We start from the raw sequence: 16409 nt of genomic DNA on the forward strand, positions 1-16409 counted from the left end.
CTTCGAGGTGAGCCTTTAAACCTCGCATTTCGCTATGCGGCGGCTTCCCGAAAGCTTGTGGTCTCAAACGTTAGACTTCGAGCTGTTGTTGTTGGTTGAGACGTCGTTGATCGAGCTCGCGCCGATGCATGAAGCCGCGCAAGCGCGCGGCACGGTGACGCCTGCTCGCGTGCCAGCAACCTCAACATCATGGCTAGACGGACCACCGCGAGGAACTGGTTATTTCAGTGCTGTTTCATGCTCAAAGGAGAGAGTGGACGCATATGAAGCGTATGGTTCAATGGTCAAGACGGTCGGAGCAGGAGGCTTGAAGGCAGCCCGCCGTACAAGAAGCGCGAAGCGCCTCGTCTTCAGAAGTGGCAACGGCGGCCAACGAAGAGGGATTTCGTTGTAATCATCAATTTTCACTGCACACATCTGGTCTCAGGGAGTTAAATTTGGCCATTTTATGCAAGAAACAGGTTCCACATGGTTTATGATCAACTCAAGAAACATGCTCAATTCGCTCAATGGTAGGAGTATACAAGTAAACAAAGACTTTCCACTATAGCTTGCTCTCTGCGCTGATATACGTCTGGCCAAGTTTTAGCTGTTCCACGGCTTCCGTTACCATCTCCCTCACGATCTGTCCAGCTGGCTTGATGTCCTTGATAACACCAGAGACCTGACCCATCAAGAAAGGCATGTCAATCTCCTTCTCCTCCTCCATGTCCTTCGCAATAGGAACAATACCTGCATCTAGCAGCTTCTGCATCTCCTCCGGCCGGCTCTCCCAACTTCTGATGTAATCGTTCACCTTGACACGGAGAGGCCGCCCTGACACGACAAGCGTACGGGCGGTGTCGGTGAAGTCAGCGGAGACGACAGCTTCCTTGTGGAGCTTCGAGCAGCCCGCTTCCACGCTAGCGACGAAGCGAGTTCCGACCCACACGCCCTGAGCACCTTGCATCAAGCTGCTGGCCAAGCTGCGTCCATCGAAGATGCCGCCGGCGGCGACGACCATGGCAGGTTTGCCGGTGAGAGGGCTCTTGTAGCGCTTAGCAACATCGACAACAGCAGGGATGAGAATGCTGTTGGCAATGTCGCCGGTGTGGCCACCTCCCTCACCACCCTGAGCGCAAACAATGTCCACGCCCCTCTCGAGAGCCTTGACGGCGTGCTTTGGTGCGCCAACCATATTCATCACTAGGATACCCGCCTCGTGAAGTCTGTCGATCGTCCTCTTCGGTGGAACGCCGACGGCGCTGACAAAAAGCTTTGCGCCGTTCTTGATTGTGACCTCGATCAGCTCGTCCAACTGGCCGTGAGTGTAGTCGTGGTTGGTCTTTCTTGCACCACCGCCGACTTGAGGTAGGGCCAAGTCGACGCCGAATGGGAGGCTCTTGTCCGTCAGGTTTTCCTTGAGCTCGTCGATGATCTCTTGCAGCTGCTTAGGCGTGTAGCCGAGACCGCCAATGACACCCAAACCGCCGGCGTTGCTGACGGCCGCAGCAAGAGGGCCACCGGATGTACGCGCCATACCCGCAAGGATAATGGGGTACTTGATGCCCAGTAGCTGGGACAGCGGCGTTTGCAGCGACGGAGTCATGTTGTGTTATATGCAGAAGGATTCGCTGGGGCTTGTCGTCGGAATGACAAGATGTGGGAAGGTCAACGAGGCTTGGAGGGCGAGAAGTGATTGGACTCGGGTAGAGAATGCCTCGCAAGAAGATAAAGAAGAAAAGACAGCTTTGACATGCTTACTTGCGGGTATATACATGTCTTCGCATAGGGGAATCTTTGCCCTGAGCCGACTTGTGGGGAAGCTTCCTGACGCGGACAACCTCGGCCTCTCCACAGTCGGCGTGTCGAAGCCAAAAACCCCGTGGTTGTGGTGCACGAGAAGGCAACGAGCAATGCCGTGATCGGCATAGACGACGGCTGACACTGCGATCCTGACAGACTGCAACATAAAAGCCTAGGCTTTCACCCAATGCAAAACCGCTCTCAATTTCAGCGATGGAACATTTGACAAAAATGCGTGTGCACTGTAGAACGACTGCGAATTTCTCGGCACGAAAGAACAAAAGCCCCAGATAAGCCTTGCGAGCGCTTAGGTGTGCGCCCAAGTGGTGCATGAACAATAATTGGATGGGAATTACTGTATAAACTACTCGCCTCGCACTCACGCTCCTGCAGGGCCCAACTGCCTCCTAGTACGGTATACCATTCGTTAATAATTGAAACTGATCGTAGCCCTTGGTAGTCAAGCTACTGTAGCTCTTCTTGATCAGCCCCTTCATCACATCAGCGGCCTCTCTTTCGCTCTTATCAAGCGCGAACCTATTCCTAAAGTTCTGCATCGTTTGTGGCTTGAAGCAGGGCAGCCCGCTGTCCAACATGGTGATGACCATATGAGCTAGGTGTTCGCAGTAGGGGCGCGAAGCCAAAAAAGCCTTGATGCACAGCTCTTCGAACCATTGGTAAGCTTGTGCATGCGGTCCGCCCATCACTGCGACCATCTCACTCGTCAGCTTGAATGGCGCCTGCTCGAATTTGACTCCACCGGGAACGATGTCGAAGCAGAACCCGAAGTCAATATGCAGGATGTGGCCCGCGTCATCAATCATGATGTTGCCGTTGTGCCGGTCTTTGAACTGCAGCAGGTATGAGATAACGCTGTATGCAGCCATGCTTTTGACGAAGTTGTTGCGGGCCTCTTGGAATCTGATTGAGTCCTCGCCGCCATACTTCGACACGAAATAGTCGTAAAGGCCATTGACTGCCTCTCGTCCCAACATGTCCCTTGAGATGGAATTGGGCAACACGTCGATAACGCCGCATCCTGGCGCCGTGGCCGTGACACGGTACGGAAAGACATAGACATCTAGACCCACATTGTGGAAAATGCCGCGGAAAGCGGCGATGAGCTGCAAAGCCAACACATCCTGGCGACAGTCGTCGCCGACCTTAAAGATGGCCGACTGCCACACTTCGTAGCTATGCTTCTTGTCGGCCCTCTCGCTAGCTTCGACTAGTTCCTGCTCGTTGTCACCCTGAACGGCTTTGTCCTTCCGAATGCGGAACGTAGCCATGTACGGAGCTTTTGCATGGCTTTGCAGAGGCTTCCCAGACTTTCGGTCGATGCCAACAACGACGCCGTCAGGGTTGCTTGGCAGGTAGACACCAACGTCTACCTGGATCTTTCGCAGCTCTTCCTCGATTTTAGCTTTCTTTTCCGGTTTGCTTTTCTTAATCAGCGGCTTGAGCTTGCCGGATATGCTCGTGACCTCGTTGAAGAAAGAGAACTCTCTTTCGTAGAAGTTCTTATCTTCAGGAGAGAAGCTGGCGATGAGCCTGTCCATTACTTTGTCGAGTGTGGGCTTCATGCCATCGGGCTGATGTTTCGTTAGTAGTAAGTACCAAGAAAGGGATACAAAGGTGAACTCACTACTTGAGAATCTTCGTCCTTGTATGAATTGGCCTTCATATTCCATATGATCTGATGTGCGAAAAGCTGTGAGAATTTGGCTGCTTCAATAATATATCTCTCGACATAGCCAAGCACATCGTAACGTAGTGCTTGCACAATCTGTGGCACATAAAAGAATGTCACGTTGACGGAGTGACTGTCAAGTGCACGATTCGCGTATTGAATGACAAATGGATGGTTTCCGTAAGCCGGTAGGAAATATGTGACAGCTGTTATTGGGTTTACGGGTGCCCAGTAGAGCAGATATTTAAGCTGGAAGGAGACGTCGGTCGGCATTGAAGGACCAAGCAATAGTTCCACCGCATCTGGTTCGTTCAACGCCTTATGGGGGAAGTTGAGAAGCAAGAAGCGTACTTCGTTGTGCACGGCCCGCGACCCAAATCTTTGACAGAGCTGGATCGCTAATGACGGATTTTCGGTCCATGCAGTCTTAACTGCCTGAAGAAATGTGGAGTCAGGGACAGAAGTATGATGGTGTTGCCCTCGAAGCAGGTGTTTCTTCTCGCTGTCCAGGGGGAACAGCCAGACCATCAAGCGGGATATTTCGTCACTGAGTAGGATTTGGAGCAGAGTGACTTTTGCACTGAGCGATTTGCGTGATCCCACCTGGTCCTGACCGATTTTATCGACTTTAGCAAGTGCTGTCTGAATGTCTCCAAGAAGATGTTGCTCGGCCTTGATCTGGAGCCTATTGCCGCCATATGACCACCGAGGAGGATTTGCAAACCATGCTAGCGCTGCGGTAATTAGGCGATCTTTGAGACGCCACAAAATAGTCATGTCAAGTCCAGTGCTAAATCGCAGAATTCGGAGGCCAAGAAGAACAATGTAGAAATGAGCCTCTCGGGCCAGGGGGTGGCTCATTGTTTCTGACAGTGCATCAAGGGTTATGATCATCAGTCTGTAATACGCTCGCTGTATATAAGGGCTACCAAGCCTGGTGGCGTTGAAATGGCTCGACAGAAACTGCGCAACGCGAAGATGTGGCGCGATTAGATCTATCGCCGCATGTTGGCGGCTGACGATAAGTTGCCTATCGGAAGGCGCAAACTCCTGTTTAACATTGAATGGATCGTAGTGGTGCAGTCGACGGTCGAAAAGGCCGCGCCGATGGAGAACCGTTTGCTCCCAGTTGCGTGCAATCTCGATAAAAATGCGAGATTCCATTCGAGCGTTCTCCTTGATTACGCCCATCCACAGGGATATGCCCAACTTGATTGATTGCTTTGTAAAGACTGAGAACGGTATGCCAACAAGGTGCTGGACAATGGCGCCCTGGTCTTTCTGTGTTCGGCATAAAAGTGCGCCTGCTCGACGCAATGCGTCGCGCAGTTCTGCGATGGGAACCACCTTGTGATTCAACGTACGGCTCTCGATGTCCGCAAGCAACGCTCCAGCATCATTCATGGTCTTGTCAAACCTTGAGTCTTCACGCATGAGTAGGTCGCCATCTGCACCAGAAGGCACCCACTCTTGATCATCATCTTTAATGCCACCAACGAATCTATATTCTTGTCGAGTTGTATATTGTGCAACGAAGTCTGACGCAGTGTTGATACCGATAGCTGAATTCTCTATGGCGCCAAGTCGGAGGTCGGTAGAAGGAATGACCCCACCCATTTCTAATGCAAAGGATCTGCCAAGGGATATGTGGCCGTACGCGCCATCGTCCTCATACTCAGAGAGGTATGTCTGGATCAAACCTTTAATGTCCAAGGGTGCAATGTCTAGAACGCGCTCCATCCAAATTTTGGCCCACTTGTGAAGGTTGATCATAGTCCTTCGACGGAATTCGTAGTTGTCTGACAGCTCAACGGTCACATTGCCCCTCTTGGAATGATGTCTCGACGTCCATTCATACTCGTCCGTCTCCTGCTCCAAACAACTCTTCCACATAATGGTTAAAAGCTCGAACAGGGCGAACAATGAGGACCTCTGGCAGAGACTTGACGGAACTTGGGCAACAATCGTCTCCGCAGCCAAGACGGCAACGCGCTGAACCTCCGCGATACGGTGGCAAGCGCCTGTAAAGAACAAAGCCAGCTGTTTCGCCACATATGGAGAGCTAAACAGCTGGATCTGACCTGTTGCTGTTCGATTGAGATAGATGCCCACGACCGACCGCGCGATCGCTTGCATACAGGTGCCCATCGGGCCATACTTCAGTCGAGGGTCCAGGAAATATGTCAGGACGTGACTACAGTCGCCTGCGCTGGCTCTGAGACTCTCGACCAGGTAAGCGGCCGTGAGAAAAACGCACTCTGAATATCCTAGACTTCGAATCTCAGAATCACAGCTGGGGATTACCTCTGCAAGGTGCTTTCGGAGATATCCCAGATTGCTGTCGCTCTTACCGCGACGCAAGGTCGTGTTAAGTTCAATGTCGCTTTCGAGTTGGTCAGTGCGATCTTCAGCAATCAGCGGCTGGCTGTACTTCGCAAGAACGCGCATTTCTCGTCGATATCGCTTGCCAAGTGGAGAAGTGGCCGTGAAGCCATGTACTACAGCGTTAAACCACGCGTCTCTTTGCAAGGCCACCAAGCCGTCGATTTCTACATCCTTGACGGCATCTTCAGACTGTGCATTCTCAAGCGTCAGAGCAGCGATGGGTTGGAGAAGCTGGGCGATTTCTTGCGCTGCAAGCTCAACGTCCGCTTTGCGTTCCGAGCTCGAGCGCTCCTGAGCGTCTCCCTTACTGACCATAGAGTTGAGAAGGTAGAGGACATAAATTTCGAAATTGTCAGAACTTCGCTTGATGGTACGCGAGAGATGCAGACGAGCCTGCAGGACAGCATCAACCATAGCTCCATTGCCCTCCTCTAGTGCGTCACGGCAGAGTTTGGTGTGAATTCTCAGAATAGCTTTGAGATCGTTCTCCGAGCAGTATTCTCCAAGAATGGCCGTCTCGGTGACAATTTTGGTGTCCACTTCGAGCGATATGCGCCGTAGTTTTTGAGTCAAAATATTAAGCACGAGGCCCACGATCTTCTCTTCCTTTCGTGTGGCTGCGACACAGACCAAAGCCTCAATGATCGCACCGTAGATTAATTGGGACTCGTCTCCATCTGAAGGGCCAAAAGAGATCACGCTAGCTCCTGCATGTTCGGCGTACAAGTCGCCATTTGTTTTGGGTCGTGAATTAACAGTACCATCAAGCATCGGCGAGCCATTCATGGTGCGGTCTGGTCCAGCGCCTGGAACACTGAGCAGATTCCCGAGTCCGTACAAGGTCGTGATGGTGGCATCTTGTGGTAGCTTCTTGAGTACAGTGGCTAGGCACTGGGCAGCAACAGATGCAGTCTTACTATCGAGTCCACCCTGTACAATGATCCTTGGAAGCGTCTTTACCATCTCCGTGGCGATTGTTGAAGACGATTTGGCGAGGATCGCCATGCTTTTGAAAACAACGGATGCAAGCTGCTCGTCAGCAATTTGTACTTGATCAGACATGATGCCTTCGAGCCAAGTGAGCAACAGATCGGCCTCGGCCACCTCTTCATCCAAGATGGTGCAGCACAAAAAACACTTCAGCGCGCTTGCTTTGAGCGCCGAAGCAAGACGCTGCTGCCACGCAGAGCCTAACTTAAGATAGTCTGAACCTTCTTCCAATGACTGCCATTCGTTTGCTGCAACCTCTGCTAAATCTTCGACTGGAATTGCCTCGGCTCCGGGAATGGCTTGAGGAGCTGTCTTTTCTTCAAGAAGAATGTCCACAATGTCTTTGCTCTTGAGTCGCTCATATGAGACTAGATATAACGCCGTACTTGTCACCATGAATTGCATATACTCTTGCCTCAAGAGCATGGCGCCAAGTGGTCGACCATTTGCAGCGTAGCGCTTTGCATATGTTCTCCACGGAAACAATGCTTCGCTCTGCCTGGAGTTGCGCATAATCGAGAGAGCCGTCTCGAGCGCGATCATGAACTTTTCCGAAAGCGCCTCCCGAAGCATTCGAATCACCTTTATGCGGTCTAGTGGTGCCCAGAAGCGCGCATATTCGGTGGCGGCCTTCAGGAACCCAAGCATGGAGACGGACATCTTAACCATCCTTGCTATGGGCTCGCTTGCCGTGTCATCATCGTCTTCCTCGGGGTCCAGTCTTTCTGAACCCAGTGATTCAGCAGCCTCCGCCCAGCTGGTGATATAGCGGCTAATGCTGGACTGCGCATGCTGCCGCAGGAACGAGTGATTCAGTCCAAGCGCAAGGACAGCAGCGGCCAAGTTGTACGTAAGCGGCTCCCACGGCGAAGGTTCGAGGTCGGGCGACGCCAGTGGTGGCATGAGCATTTGAAAATGTACTTCGGGCAAGTACGACGTCAATTGCGGCAGCAGCTGTGCAGCAATCTCCTTGTTGGTAACCAAGGGAGCCGCTTTACATAGTGCTAGTAGTGCCTCGATCTCCGGCAAGCTCTGTCACTCGCGATTCAGTTCATGTGTTCCCCCCAGAAATGGCGAAAATGAGCAGCGTGAGAGCATACCATCGGAACCCGCGCAACAGCTGCGGAAGCGGCATTCGAGGCTCGCGAAGTCCTTCCACTATTCGTTCCATTGACCCGCGGCCGTGTGCCCGGGCATCTCTTGCACAGACGAGCTATGTCTGTCTGCTTCGCAGCGTTGGGTGAGCTGGCAGACAGTTTTGCCAGGCGTTCCAGCGCATCGCGGCGTAGACTGGCGAAAGACTTATTTCAGCTCGACTACCCGTATTCAAGGCATTTTTTTAACTTACGTCCGCATCGTGAGCGCCTTACAAGTCGTCAAGAATTGTTGCTTGGAGGAAGCATGTACCAACGTTGCCTGAAGCACTGACGTAGCGTGGAAACAAAATGCTCAGATCAGGGAGAATCAGCGACCCAAAATGGCTAGCGTGCTGGCCTGCAGCCGTGATCAATCGACGAGCATGCCGTGGGCCTCCTTCATTCAGTTCAACCGCAGGACATCATGTACATGAGAAGATTCAGGAGTATCGGAGCGTCATGGTGTTCGGTGATAACGCTAACCGGCTTGTTCTGGTTGTTTCAAAATACGTTAAATTGCCGTCGACGCTGCAACAGCCTGTTCTCGCAAGGCCTCCGTCCTGCAATGACGTTTCCTCAAGGAAACGAACCAGGAGGAATACAGCACAGGCTTGGTGAAACTGTCGTCGCATGCAACTATTCCCTCATTTCTCACCACCTACCGACAGTCGGCTTGCAGGCAGAGTGCCCTACATCAGCCGCGATCACGTGGAATGCGCGGTCACTACCCAGCTCACCACCGTAAGATGCCAACGGGGCTGACCGTGTCGCCGTGCACGAGTCGTCAAAGATGGAAATATGAAGCTGGAAGGCGAATATGCTGGCGTCTTGTACTTCTTGACCGAAAGCCCCGCGCTCTCAGATGTGTGCTGGAATAACGAGTGGCCTTCATCGTGCACAGGCGGAGATCGTGACTGGCTTCCAGAGGCGACGGAAACGCAAGTGCTGGAATCACGGCTTTCTGCGCACAAGATTGCTCACAAACCACGCTGCCGGGGCTCTCTCAAGCTCCCAGTGAGGCACTCTGCATGCGACCGACGTTGCTCCAGATGCCTGGCGAACATGGCGGGAGACGCTTCGTGTACGACGACTGCAAAGCCGGTGCAACCAATGACCATCGCCTCCAGGCACACGATGGATTGCTTCGTAATTGCAGAAAGCGTGTTTTACGGCCCTCTCCGGTCAAATACGATCGACGATAATGGTCGACGGGCGTAGAGGCTGTGCCGCCGACGATGCAAGTCATGCGGTCCACTCTTGCTGCCTTCGCCATGAGGGGTATGGCAACACGTCTTCGGCGCTGTCTCGACGCTCGCCAGCTGCAAAAAGCAGTGCCACGTCGATGACTCCCAGCGCCGTCCTTGCGTGTTATATATCGCAATCCACGCCGCGCACTGGAATCGTTCGCTCAGCAACACAAGCGGCAAATGACTGCTCTGGGACATCGCAAAACGCAGGTCCTACATGTTCGCAGCATGACGCAAGCGAAAAGGCTCTCCACAGAACCCCGGTAGTCGAAGAACGCGCCAATCCTGTCCCGACTGTGCCGCAGCATACTTGTTCACCGAGCCACCGGTCTGGCGAATTGCAAGTGCAGTGAGGGCCGATCCGCTGAGTGGCCTCTTCATCGGAGCTATGCAAAACGGCGCCGTGCCATTCTGCTTTTCAGCGTGGGCGCGGAACAGGAGCCATGTTCCTCCTCTTGTCTGTCTAATCGCTTCTCACACCCCGCCCCAATCACCGGCTCAAGTTGGTCGCACTTGCAAGGCTGGCAGCCGTCAGCGTATCAGAAACAGCAACACTTGGTATTAAGATAAGGGGTCGTCCAGCGAGCCCTCCAAGCTCTTTTATCTTGCCTGTGCCTCGTGGAGAATCAAGACCGCCCTCCTATGGCGAACGACTCGGTCACCACGGTCCTTTCGATTGTAGCCTGGGGCACCAGATTGACGTTCGGCCTGTACGACTTCTCGGCCGCGCAATCAGCTGCGCCCGCGAGCGAGGATGTCAATCGACTGGCCAAGGAAGTCAACCTGCTGTCCCAGGTTCTTAGACAGATCGGTTCTCGCCTGAAAGAAGACGGATCTTTACCCTCTCAAGAGGCCTTCAACACTGTCAGACAGACTTTGGATCAGTGCCAGGATGTTTTCAGAGAGGTAGAGTCTCTGGTGCCGCTGAATCCGTCGCGGCAGAATAGTCAAGATGGGTCGGCGCTGTCCAGTACCACGGGCTCGATGTCTCCGTGGCGTGAGGACGTTGAATGGAACGTTCTATCTCAAGCAAGAGCCAAGTACTTACTGGCGCATCTCGAAGCGCTGAGGTTCACAATGTCGGTTATGCTACAGACACTTTACACGGCCAAGTCCATCATCTGGTCCAAGTACGTAACCCTTGTCGTGGAAGCTGCTTTGAAAATTAACACAGCACAGCTATGAAAGAAATCAGACTGCAAGCGATGCTGTTGTCGTCGAAAAGTCACAGATGGAGATTTTGGTCGTCGAGCAACAGCTTGCTCTGCTCAGAGCCTACCGAACGTACGAATCATTCAAGCGGCACATCGCCAACGCTCCTTTACTTTGTCAGAGCCCAAAGTCACAGGCACTCATCAGACGAGACGAGCATGGCCCTAACCCAAGAGCACTTGTTCTCTACCAAGAGCCGACTCTAGCACAGACTCCACTGTCCGCCAACGAAGCAGACGATCTTCCGAAGGTTCGAATGGTCTCGTCGCCTTACGTGGATCTTTTGCTTTCACGATGGACGAGGATAAACACGGTCGAAGAGCGTCTGCGCCTCAACGAGAGACCACGCGAGGAACCTAGACGTGAGAAGTTCGAGCGTCGTAATTGGCAGGCCCCAGCGGTAGAGTCGGACTGGGAAACTGAGGCTTACGACAGGAGGGGCCCGCCACCAACGCTTCGTTTGACGACCGACGACCCCGTACTGATGCATATCGACGAAGAACGTACAATGCCTTCTCCTATTCCTGCCGGTCCACGGCCCTCTTCTTTGCAGCCACATGGCCCACCATTCTCGCCTCAGTCCTCAAAGTCATGGGGTCCAACCTCGGGCGGCTACTTTCCCCAACATGTCGCCAATGGCTCCCGACGGCATATGTCTCCGGGACCCTCACCGCTCTCCTCACCACGTGCCAGTTTCTCCGACGGCCTCAGCGCAGCACCTCGCTCTCAAAGTGGCGCCAAAGGAACAGGCTCAGACCCACGACCGCAATCTCCGAAGCAAGCTTCCAAGCTCGCCCCTATCCCTTACCGCTTGCGAATAAACCAATGGTACTGGGACTACGAAGACGCTGATCTCATCGGCTCTAACTCGAAGATGTCTCCGCACACGGCTATTAAGACGGTTTCCAAGGACACGATGCCAATCACGGAGATCTTCCAGGAGTACGTCAGTCGCGAGGCCATCCGGCAGCGCGGCTATGAATACACTCGCGTCATGCGCGAGCGCGTAGTGAACGGTCGCAAGCAGGAGGATCAATGCTACTGCATCGAGGGGGCCCTGCGTCCAGACCAGGTCCAACGCCTGGTGGAGTTGACGGAGCGCATCCGCAATCCGAGAGCGTCGACACGATCGCCGAGGTCGTCGCGCGGCGGGCCCGCCTCCTCCGCGCCAGCGCCGCCGCCGCTGGATCGTTCGCACACGGCGCCCGTGTACGGAAACAAGTTCCGCGAGACGCACTCCGGCGCGCGGGACTACGAGTCCCCGTCTTCGGCGCGCGGAAAGACAAGCAGCGGCAGCAGCACTTCGGACGACGACACGAGCAGCAGCTACGTCGGCTCGTCTTCTCGCTCCAAGAGCCGGAGCAGAAGGGACAGCGGGCGCGAGTACGACGAGCGGGGGACCAGTTGGCGCAAGAGCTCTCGTGACAGGGACAAGAGAAGCGGTGGAGGAGGCAAGGCCCAGACGTTGACCAAGATTGCCGCGGGCGCCGGCCTGGCGACGCTCTTGGACGGCCTGCCGGAGATGCTCTCTTACCTCTAGCGAAGATGTCTTGACCACATTCCACGACATCCTATTTTTTTTAAAAAATAAATTTTGTTGACCGTGTATTAAAAAGGAGACGAAAGAATGTCTTTTTCTTTTATTTTTATTTATTTTTTCCATTTCTTTTTATTTTTGGAACATGCGAGGCTGGAAGGGGAAAAAGGACCTTGTCCATGTGGCGATGGCACATTTTCACTGATTGTATGGCTGTTTAAGAAGAACGAATCACGCCCGCTGATATATGCCAGCCAACCTGTCAACGCTGTACTTCTGTACTGCTTGTTTTCTTTTTGTCGTCACTGTGGAGATGGGATATATACAAGCAATGTTCACCGTCACTACCAAAGTGTATGATATCAAAATCTAGCTGGACTGTTTCCATGACACCCTCAATCCCCGAACTCCACGCCTGGATGCAGAGTCCAACGAAAGTCCCTTTCCCCCACCGAGTTGATGATGACTGAACTCTTGACACGTTGCGTTCACCACGCTCCATCCAGCCGTCTCAACTTCTGAGCCGGCAACTTCCGACCTGGAAGGGACGACACGCCATTTTTTACCAGGAAGGAGGCAGGCGTACATTTCGGAAAAGGCAGCACCTTCCCGCCGATACGGAAGTCTTGGCAGGATGCGCGTGGACAAGGCGCACGACATCTCTTCGTCATGATTCCTTCCGCATGCGGTGTCGATAACCGAACCGGAAGGATCGCCTCGCAAGCCTGCACCTTCCTGGTCGTGCGCTGAGCAAGAGCGAAGGCAGGCCAGCAGCTCGTCGAGGTCGGGTGATGCTTGGCGGCGATGTGTGCGATGCGTTCGGCCGGCTTGCGGGAGCGTGCATGCGTGTACGTGCTGCCCTGTGTCTGTACGCGTTGCGGTTCCGGAGATCATCGCTGCGTGCGATCCATGACAGTCGAGATAAGCGACGCACGAGTCCTTCCACATTGCGCTTGACGGCTGACCGGAAAGAATGAGGATGCCAAGGCTACCTGTATCGCGAGCATGTGTTGGGCAACGTCTGTCTCGCCCAAACGGGGCAAGCTCCATCGAGGCGTCCATCCTCTGTTTCCGTATTACAGGACATGCCTTTGCTGGAGAAGAGGCGTGGAGGTGCGACGCCATCACCCTCACTTCTCCGGTGCGTCCGGCAGTCGTTCGATCACGTACTTGCCCTTCGCTACGCTCATGATGGGCACGCCAGGAACCTTTCTGATGCGTCTTTTCAGATCCCGATCGTTGGTGGCGACTATGTAAATCTTGTGTCGCACTACGCGGTCGACGAGGCAGTCATCAGCGTACACGCCTTTGTGGCCGCACTCGAGCCTTTCAAAGCGCTCGTCGCGAGCGATTCGAAGGGCAATGCGGTACTTGGGCTGCGGAAGCTTCTCGAGCTCGGCCATGACGCACGAGGTGATGATGGGCCTGCACTCCGCGTACAGGCACGTCATCATCGTCTGGAGAAGGTCTAGCTTGTAGTGCACCGTGTGCGAGAGGAAGTTGGTGTCTACAAGGACCGAATATGGAGGCTTCAAGGCCGTGTTGTCTGCAAGCCTCAGTCAGCGTATACTCGATCAACGGGCGAGTCCGACGACGGTGAAAAGAACAGCGAGCTCCGTACATTGGAAGAACAGCGCAGACGACACCTGGGGTACAGCGCGCACAACCTCTTCGCCCGGCTTAGGCTTCTTCTGCTGTTCAGCCAGCTTGGCCTGGTTCTGCTTCAAGCGGTCGTCGCGCTTGGAGATCAGCCGCTTCATTACCGCGAACTTGCGCGTCTTCTTCTGCGTGCCCATGGTGCCCTCCTTTTTTCAGCAGCGAGAATTGTGCTCAGGCGATATGCAGGACTTCTCGTGGCCGACAAGTCTTCAGTTCTGCCCAGCGTCAAGTCGATCGTAGCAGCAGGAAGCCCCAGGAAAAAGTTTCGGCGGCCAGACATAAAAATAGGACCCACCTTGTGCTTCTAGCGAACCCCGGTTGCCGTGGCCACATTGGCGCTAGACCGGTTCCGACGCTAGCGCACGCTGAGCCTCTTCCCTGATTCCCGTTGGCGCGCGCTGCCCTGGACTCACCGGCTTTGGTCTGGTCTGGCTCCTGCACTCAATCTCACCCTCACCCTCTTTCATACACCCTCGCTCTCTCGCTCGCTCGCTCTCTACACATCACTTGTCCTTCCCCATTCCTTCCGTGTCACAAAACCCCCGCCGTTCCCGGACGACTCTGCAGCCGAATTCGTCTGCCGTGTCACGGGTGACCAGAGTCGCTACACAAAAACCCACAACATTGTTCCGTTTGCCGGCATTAACTAGCACGGCTTGCAAGGAGAGCCAGGGCCCACGGGCAAGAGAAGGGGCACTTGCGACAACACCAGACGACGGCGGCGTCTGTGAGAGGAGTGAGTCTTGGTCGGCGTCTACCCAGGCCCGTTAGATTCGACTGCATCGTCCGGTTAACGCCGTGGGATTCCTGCTGCCGCCGCACTAAGCAGCGACTACAGCAGATCCAGTGCCGCGAGATCACGCGTCTACGGCTTGCACACATCTCTCGTGTTTGTAGACGACATCCTCCGTCTTGAATACGACGACCACCTGCTTAACTACTACTTTCGCATAGCAGTCGGGGCAAAGACGACCCACTCGGTCTCCAGGCCTTCACGTACCAATCTCTTTGCGACACCTCGAAACATCTCATTTGTAACGCTTGTACATAAGATACAAGCATACACGTCTTGCTAAATAATGGCTTCATTACTACGGGACTCGCCTTCCACTAGCAGGCAATCTGCTCTACTTCTCGCCCTCGCTGCGATTGCCTACGCACAAAACGGAGCTACGCAAGCTACCGGGGACACCTCTACCGACTCGGGCACTACAGCCACCGACGCCGGCACCACAGCTACCAGCGCAACAGGTACTCAGAACACAAACGATGCCACATCTGTCTCTGTCTCGGACCTGCCAAACCTCTCAACCGCCGCTTCTGTCGGTGCCGCGTCAACAGTCTCCGTTACCAGCGCCCCAGCTATTTCCACGAGCATCTTTCACCTATCCGGAGTGCCCACGATTGCAGGTTATGGTATCCCCACACAAGTAGTCCCCTGGACAGCAGGCGCTCCGTACATGCAAACGTCAAATCTCCCGGAGGGCACGGTTTTCATCGTAGTTGGCGCGTTCCTAGGCTTTCTGGGCGCGGCTGTGCTAGCCTGGCGCGGTATGGTTGCTTGGAGTCTGCATCGCAGCGTCAAGCGTGCGCAGCTGGGAGCGGGCACGTACAGCGACTCCATGCTCAAGCTCGCAAAGCCTGGTGTCGCAACGAGTACTGCAGCCATGGGCAGCACACTGTCACTTGAACGCCTTTCTGCTCCAGCAGGCAAGTTGTCTAAAGCGCATGGTCGCAACACTGGCTCCACTGCTGGGCCACAGGCCAGCTCGACGGCTGCAAGAAATTCTTCGCTATTCTTCTCTCCAACAGCGGGAGCCGGCGCACACCATACCAACCCTGCTGGTCTCATGTCCCCATCCAATCGTTCCTCTAATTTCCTACCTGCGGGCTACTACGCCCCGCCAACATCAACCTCTCCAGCTTCGGGAGCAAAGCATGCTTCTATTGGTGGCACCGCAGCGCGTCTCTCGACTCTGAACCCAAATCACCCTGCAAACAGGGGCTATGCGCAACCTGCAGACTACACGTCCACAGGCGCGCCATCACCACCAGACTCGCCGGGTCTCGGCCGCCCGAGCACGGGCGGAACGTTGGGTACGCAAGGCACAACCAGAGGCCGGTATGATCGGCTGAGCGGTATGGGTGTGCAGGAGAACTGGAGCAATTTGAATGTTCCTGGAGGTGCTCCGTCTGGGCAGCGTGCACCCAGTGCAAACTTGGAGGATCTATTCGAGCACCATGGAAATGGTATGAGGGGGTACTAAAGTAGCCCCTTGTGATTATCACGCGTGTAAGGAGGCATGTACAGTGCTGTTTTTTTTTTCTTCTCTACAAATGCGAATTTTTGCGCCAGCATTGTGAGTTTGATGGGGATTCTGCTAGCGTATGCTGCCTCGCGGCATCTGGAGGCTGGAAATTTCACATATTTAGGAATGGCGATAAAAGGGGAAAGGCAAGACATGTAATACTTGCTAGTAAGGCCTAGATCGGGCCAAAGGCCGCACGTTGTGCTGGAGCTATGTGGCCGTTCCTGTGATGTCTGTACAGACAAAAGCGATTAGGGCGCGGATCCATAATCATCATTACTACTATTAGATTAATGAACATGCTTCAATTGCTACTTCTGTCAACTGCCGTTGGGTCAAGCGGCCTATCGGCTTTTTTAATTCAACTATTTGTCGTCCATCTTACTTTCGTCTCATGTACTTTCAGCGGCTAGCGTTGCTATGACTTGAGAATGCTGTCCGATAACCCACTTCCCCCTT

At 54.1% G+C, this 16409-nt stretch overlaps 5 protein-coding genes across 5 annotated transcripts; 2 read left to right on the forward strand and 3 right to left on the reverse strand.

Moving 5' to 3' along the window:
• Nucleotides 1–476: 476 nt before the first annotated feature.
• PV09_07215 (uncharacterized protein) lies at nucleotides 477–1810 on the reverse strand. Its single transcript, XM_016360955.1, has one exon. It carries the CDS (start codon nucleotides 1586–1588, stop codon nucleotides 545–547), a length of 1044 nt encoding a protein of 347 aa, XP_016211327.1. The 5' UTR covers nucleotides 1589–1810; the 3' UTR covers nucleotides 477–544.
• Nucleotides 1811–2100: 290 nt separating this feature from the next.
• Nucleotides 2101–8254, reverse strand: PV09_07216 (uncharacterized protein). The gene is made up of 4 exons (XM_016360956.1): nucleotides 8199–8254; nucleotides 7951–8140; nucleotides 3431–7882; nucleotides 2101–3377 (listed from the first exon to the last, which is right to left on the reverse strand). The coding sequence occupies exons 1-4, from the start codon at nucleotides 8204–8206 to the stop codon at nucleotides 2193–2195; spliced, it is 5835 nt and encodes a 1944-aa protein (XP_016211328.1). The 5' UTR covers nucleotides 8207–8254; the 3' UTR covers nucleotides 2101–2192.
• A 1200-nt stretch (nucleotides 8255–9454) lies between these two features.
• PV09_07217 (uncharacterized protein) lies at nucleotides 9455–12358 on the forward strand. Its single transcript, XM_016360957.1, has 2 exons — nucleotides 9455–10363; nucleotides 10413–12358. Exons 1-2 carry the CDS (start codon nucleotides 9876–9878, stop codon nucleotides 11983–11985), a joined length of 2061 nt encoding a protein of 686 aa, XP_016211329.1. The 5' UTR covers nucleotides 9455–9875; the 3' UTR covers nucleotides 11986–12358.
• Nucleotides 12352–13107, reverse strand: PV09_07218 (uncharacterized protein; the record flags this gene model as incomplete). The annotated part of the gene is made up of 1 exon (XM_016360958.1): nucleotides 12352–13107. The coding sequence occupies one exon, from the start codon at nucleotides 13105–13107 to the stop codon at nucleotides 12352–12354; it is 756 nt and encodes a 251-aa protein (XP_016211330.1).
• Nucleotides 13108–14089: 982 nt separating this feature from the next.
• PV09_07219 (uncharacterized protein) lies at nucleotides 14090–16274 on the forward strand. Its single transcript, XM_016360959.1, has one exon. It carries the CDS (start codon nucleotides 14721–14723, stop codon nucleotides 15906–15908), a length of 1188 nt encoding a protein of 395 aa, XP_016211331.1. The 5' UTR covers nucleotides 14090–14720; the 3' UTR covers nucleotides 15909–16274.
• Nucleotides 16275–16409: the final 135 nt, after the last annotated feature.

The sequence above is a fragment of the Verruconis gallopava genome (assembly GCF_000836295.1).
Source record: "Verruconis gallopava strain CBS 43764 unplaced genomic scaffold supercont1.27, whole genome shotgun sequence".
NCBI classification, from domain to species: domain Eukaryota; kingdom Fungi; phylum Ascomycota; class Dothideomycetes; order Venturiales; family Sympoventuriaceae; genus Verruconis; species Verruconis gallopava.

Bases quoted from the DNA above. Each gene is read 5' to 3' on its own strand.
- PV09_07215 (XM_016360955.1), bottom strand. From the start codon at position 1,588: ATGACTCCGTCGCTGCAAACGCCGCTGTCCCAGCTACTGGGCATCAAG.
- PV09_07216 (XM_016360956.1), bottom strand. The intron at 7,883-7,950 runs GTATGCTCTCAC...CGCGAGTGACAG, and splicing joins CTGTTGCGCGGGTTCCGATG to AGCTTGCCGGAGATCGAGGC. The intron at 3,378-3,430 runs GTGAGTTCACCT...ACGAAACATCAG, and splicing joins AGGACGAAGATTCTCAAGTA to CCCGATGGCATGAAGCCCAC.
- PV09_07217 (XM_016360957.1), top strand. From the start codon at position 9,876: ATGGCGAACGACTCGGTCACCACGGTCCTTTCGATTGTAGCCTGGGGC. The intron at 10,364-10,412 runs GTACGTAACCCT...AACACAGCACAG, and splicing joins AAGTCCATCATCTGGTCCAA to CTATGAAAGAAATCAGACTG.
- PV09_07219 (XM_016360959.1), top strand. From the start codon at position 14,721: ATGGCTTCATTACTACGGGACTCGCCTTCCACTAGCAGGCAATCTGCT.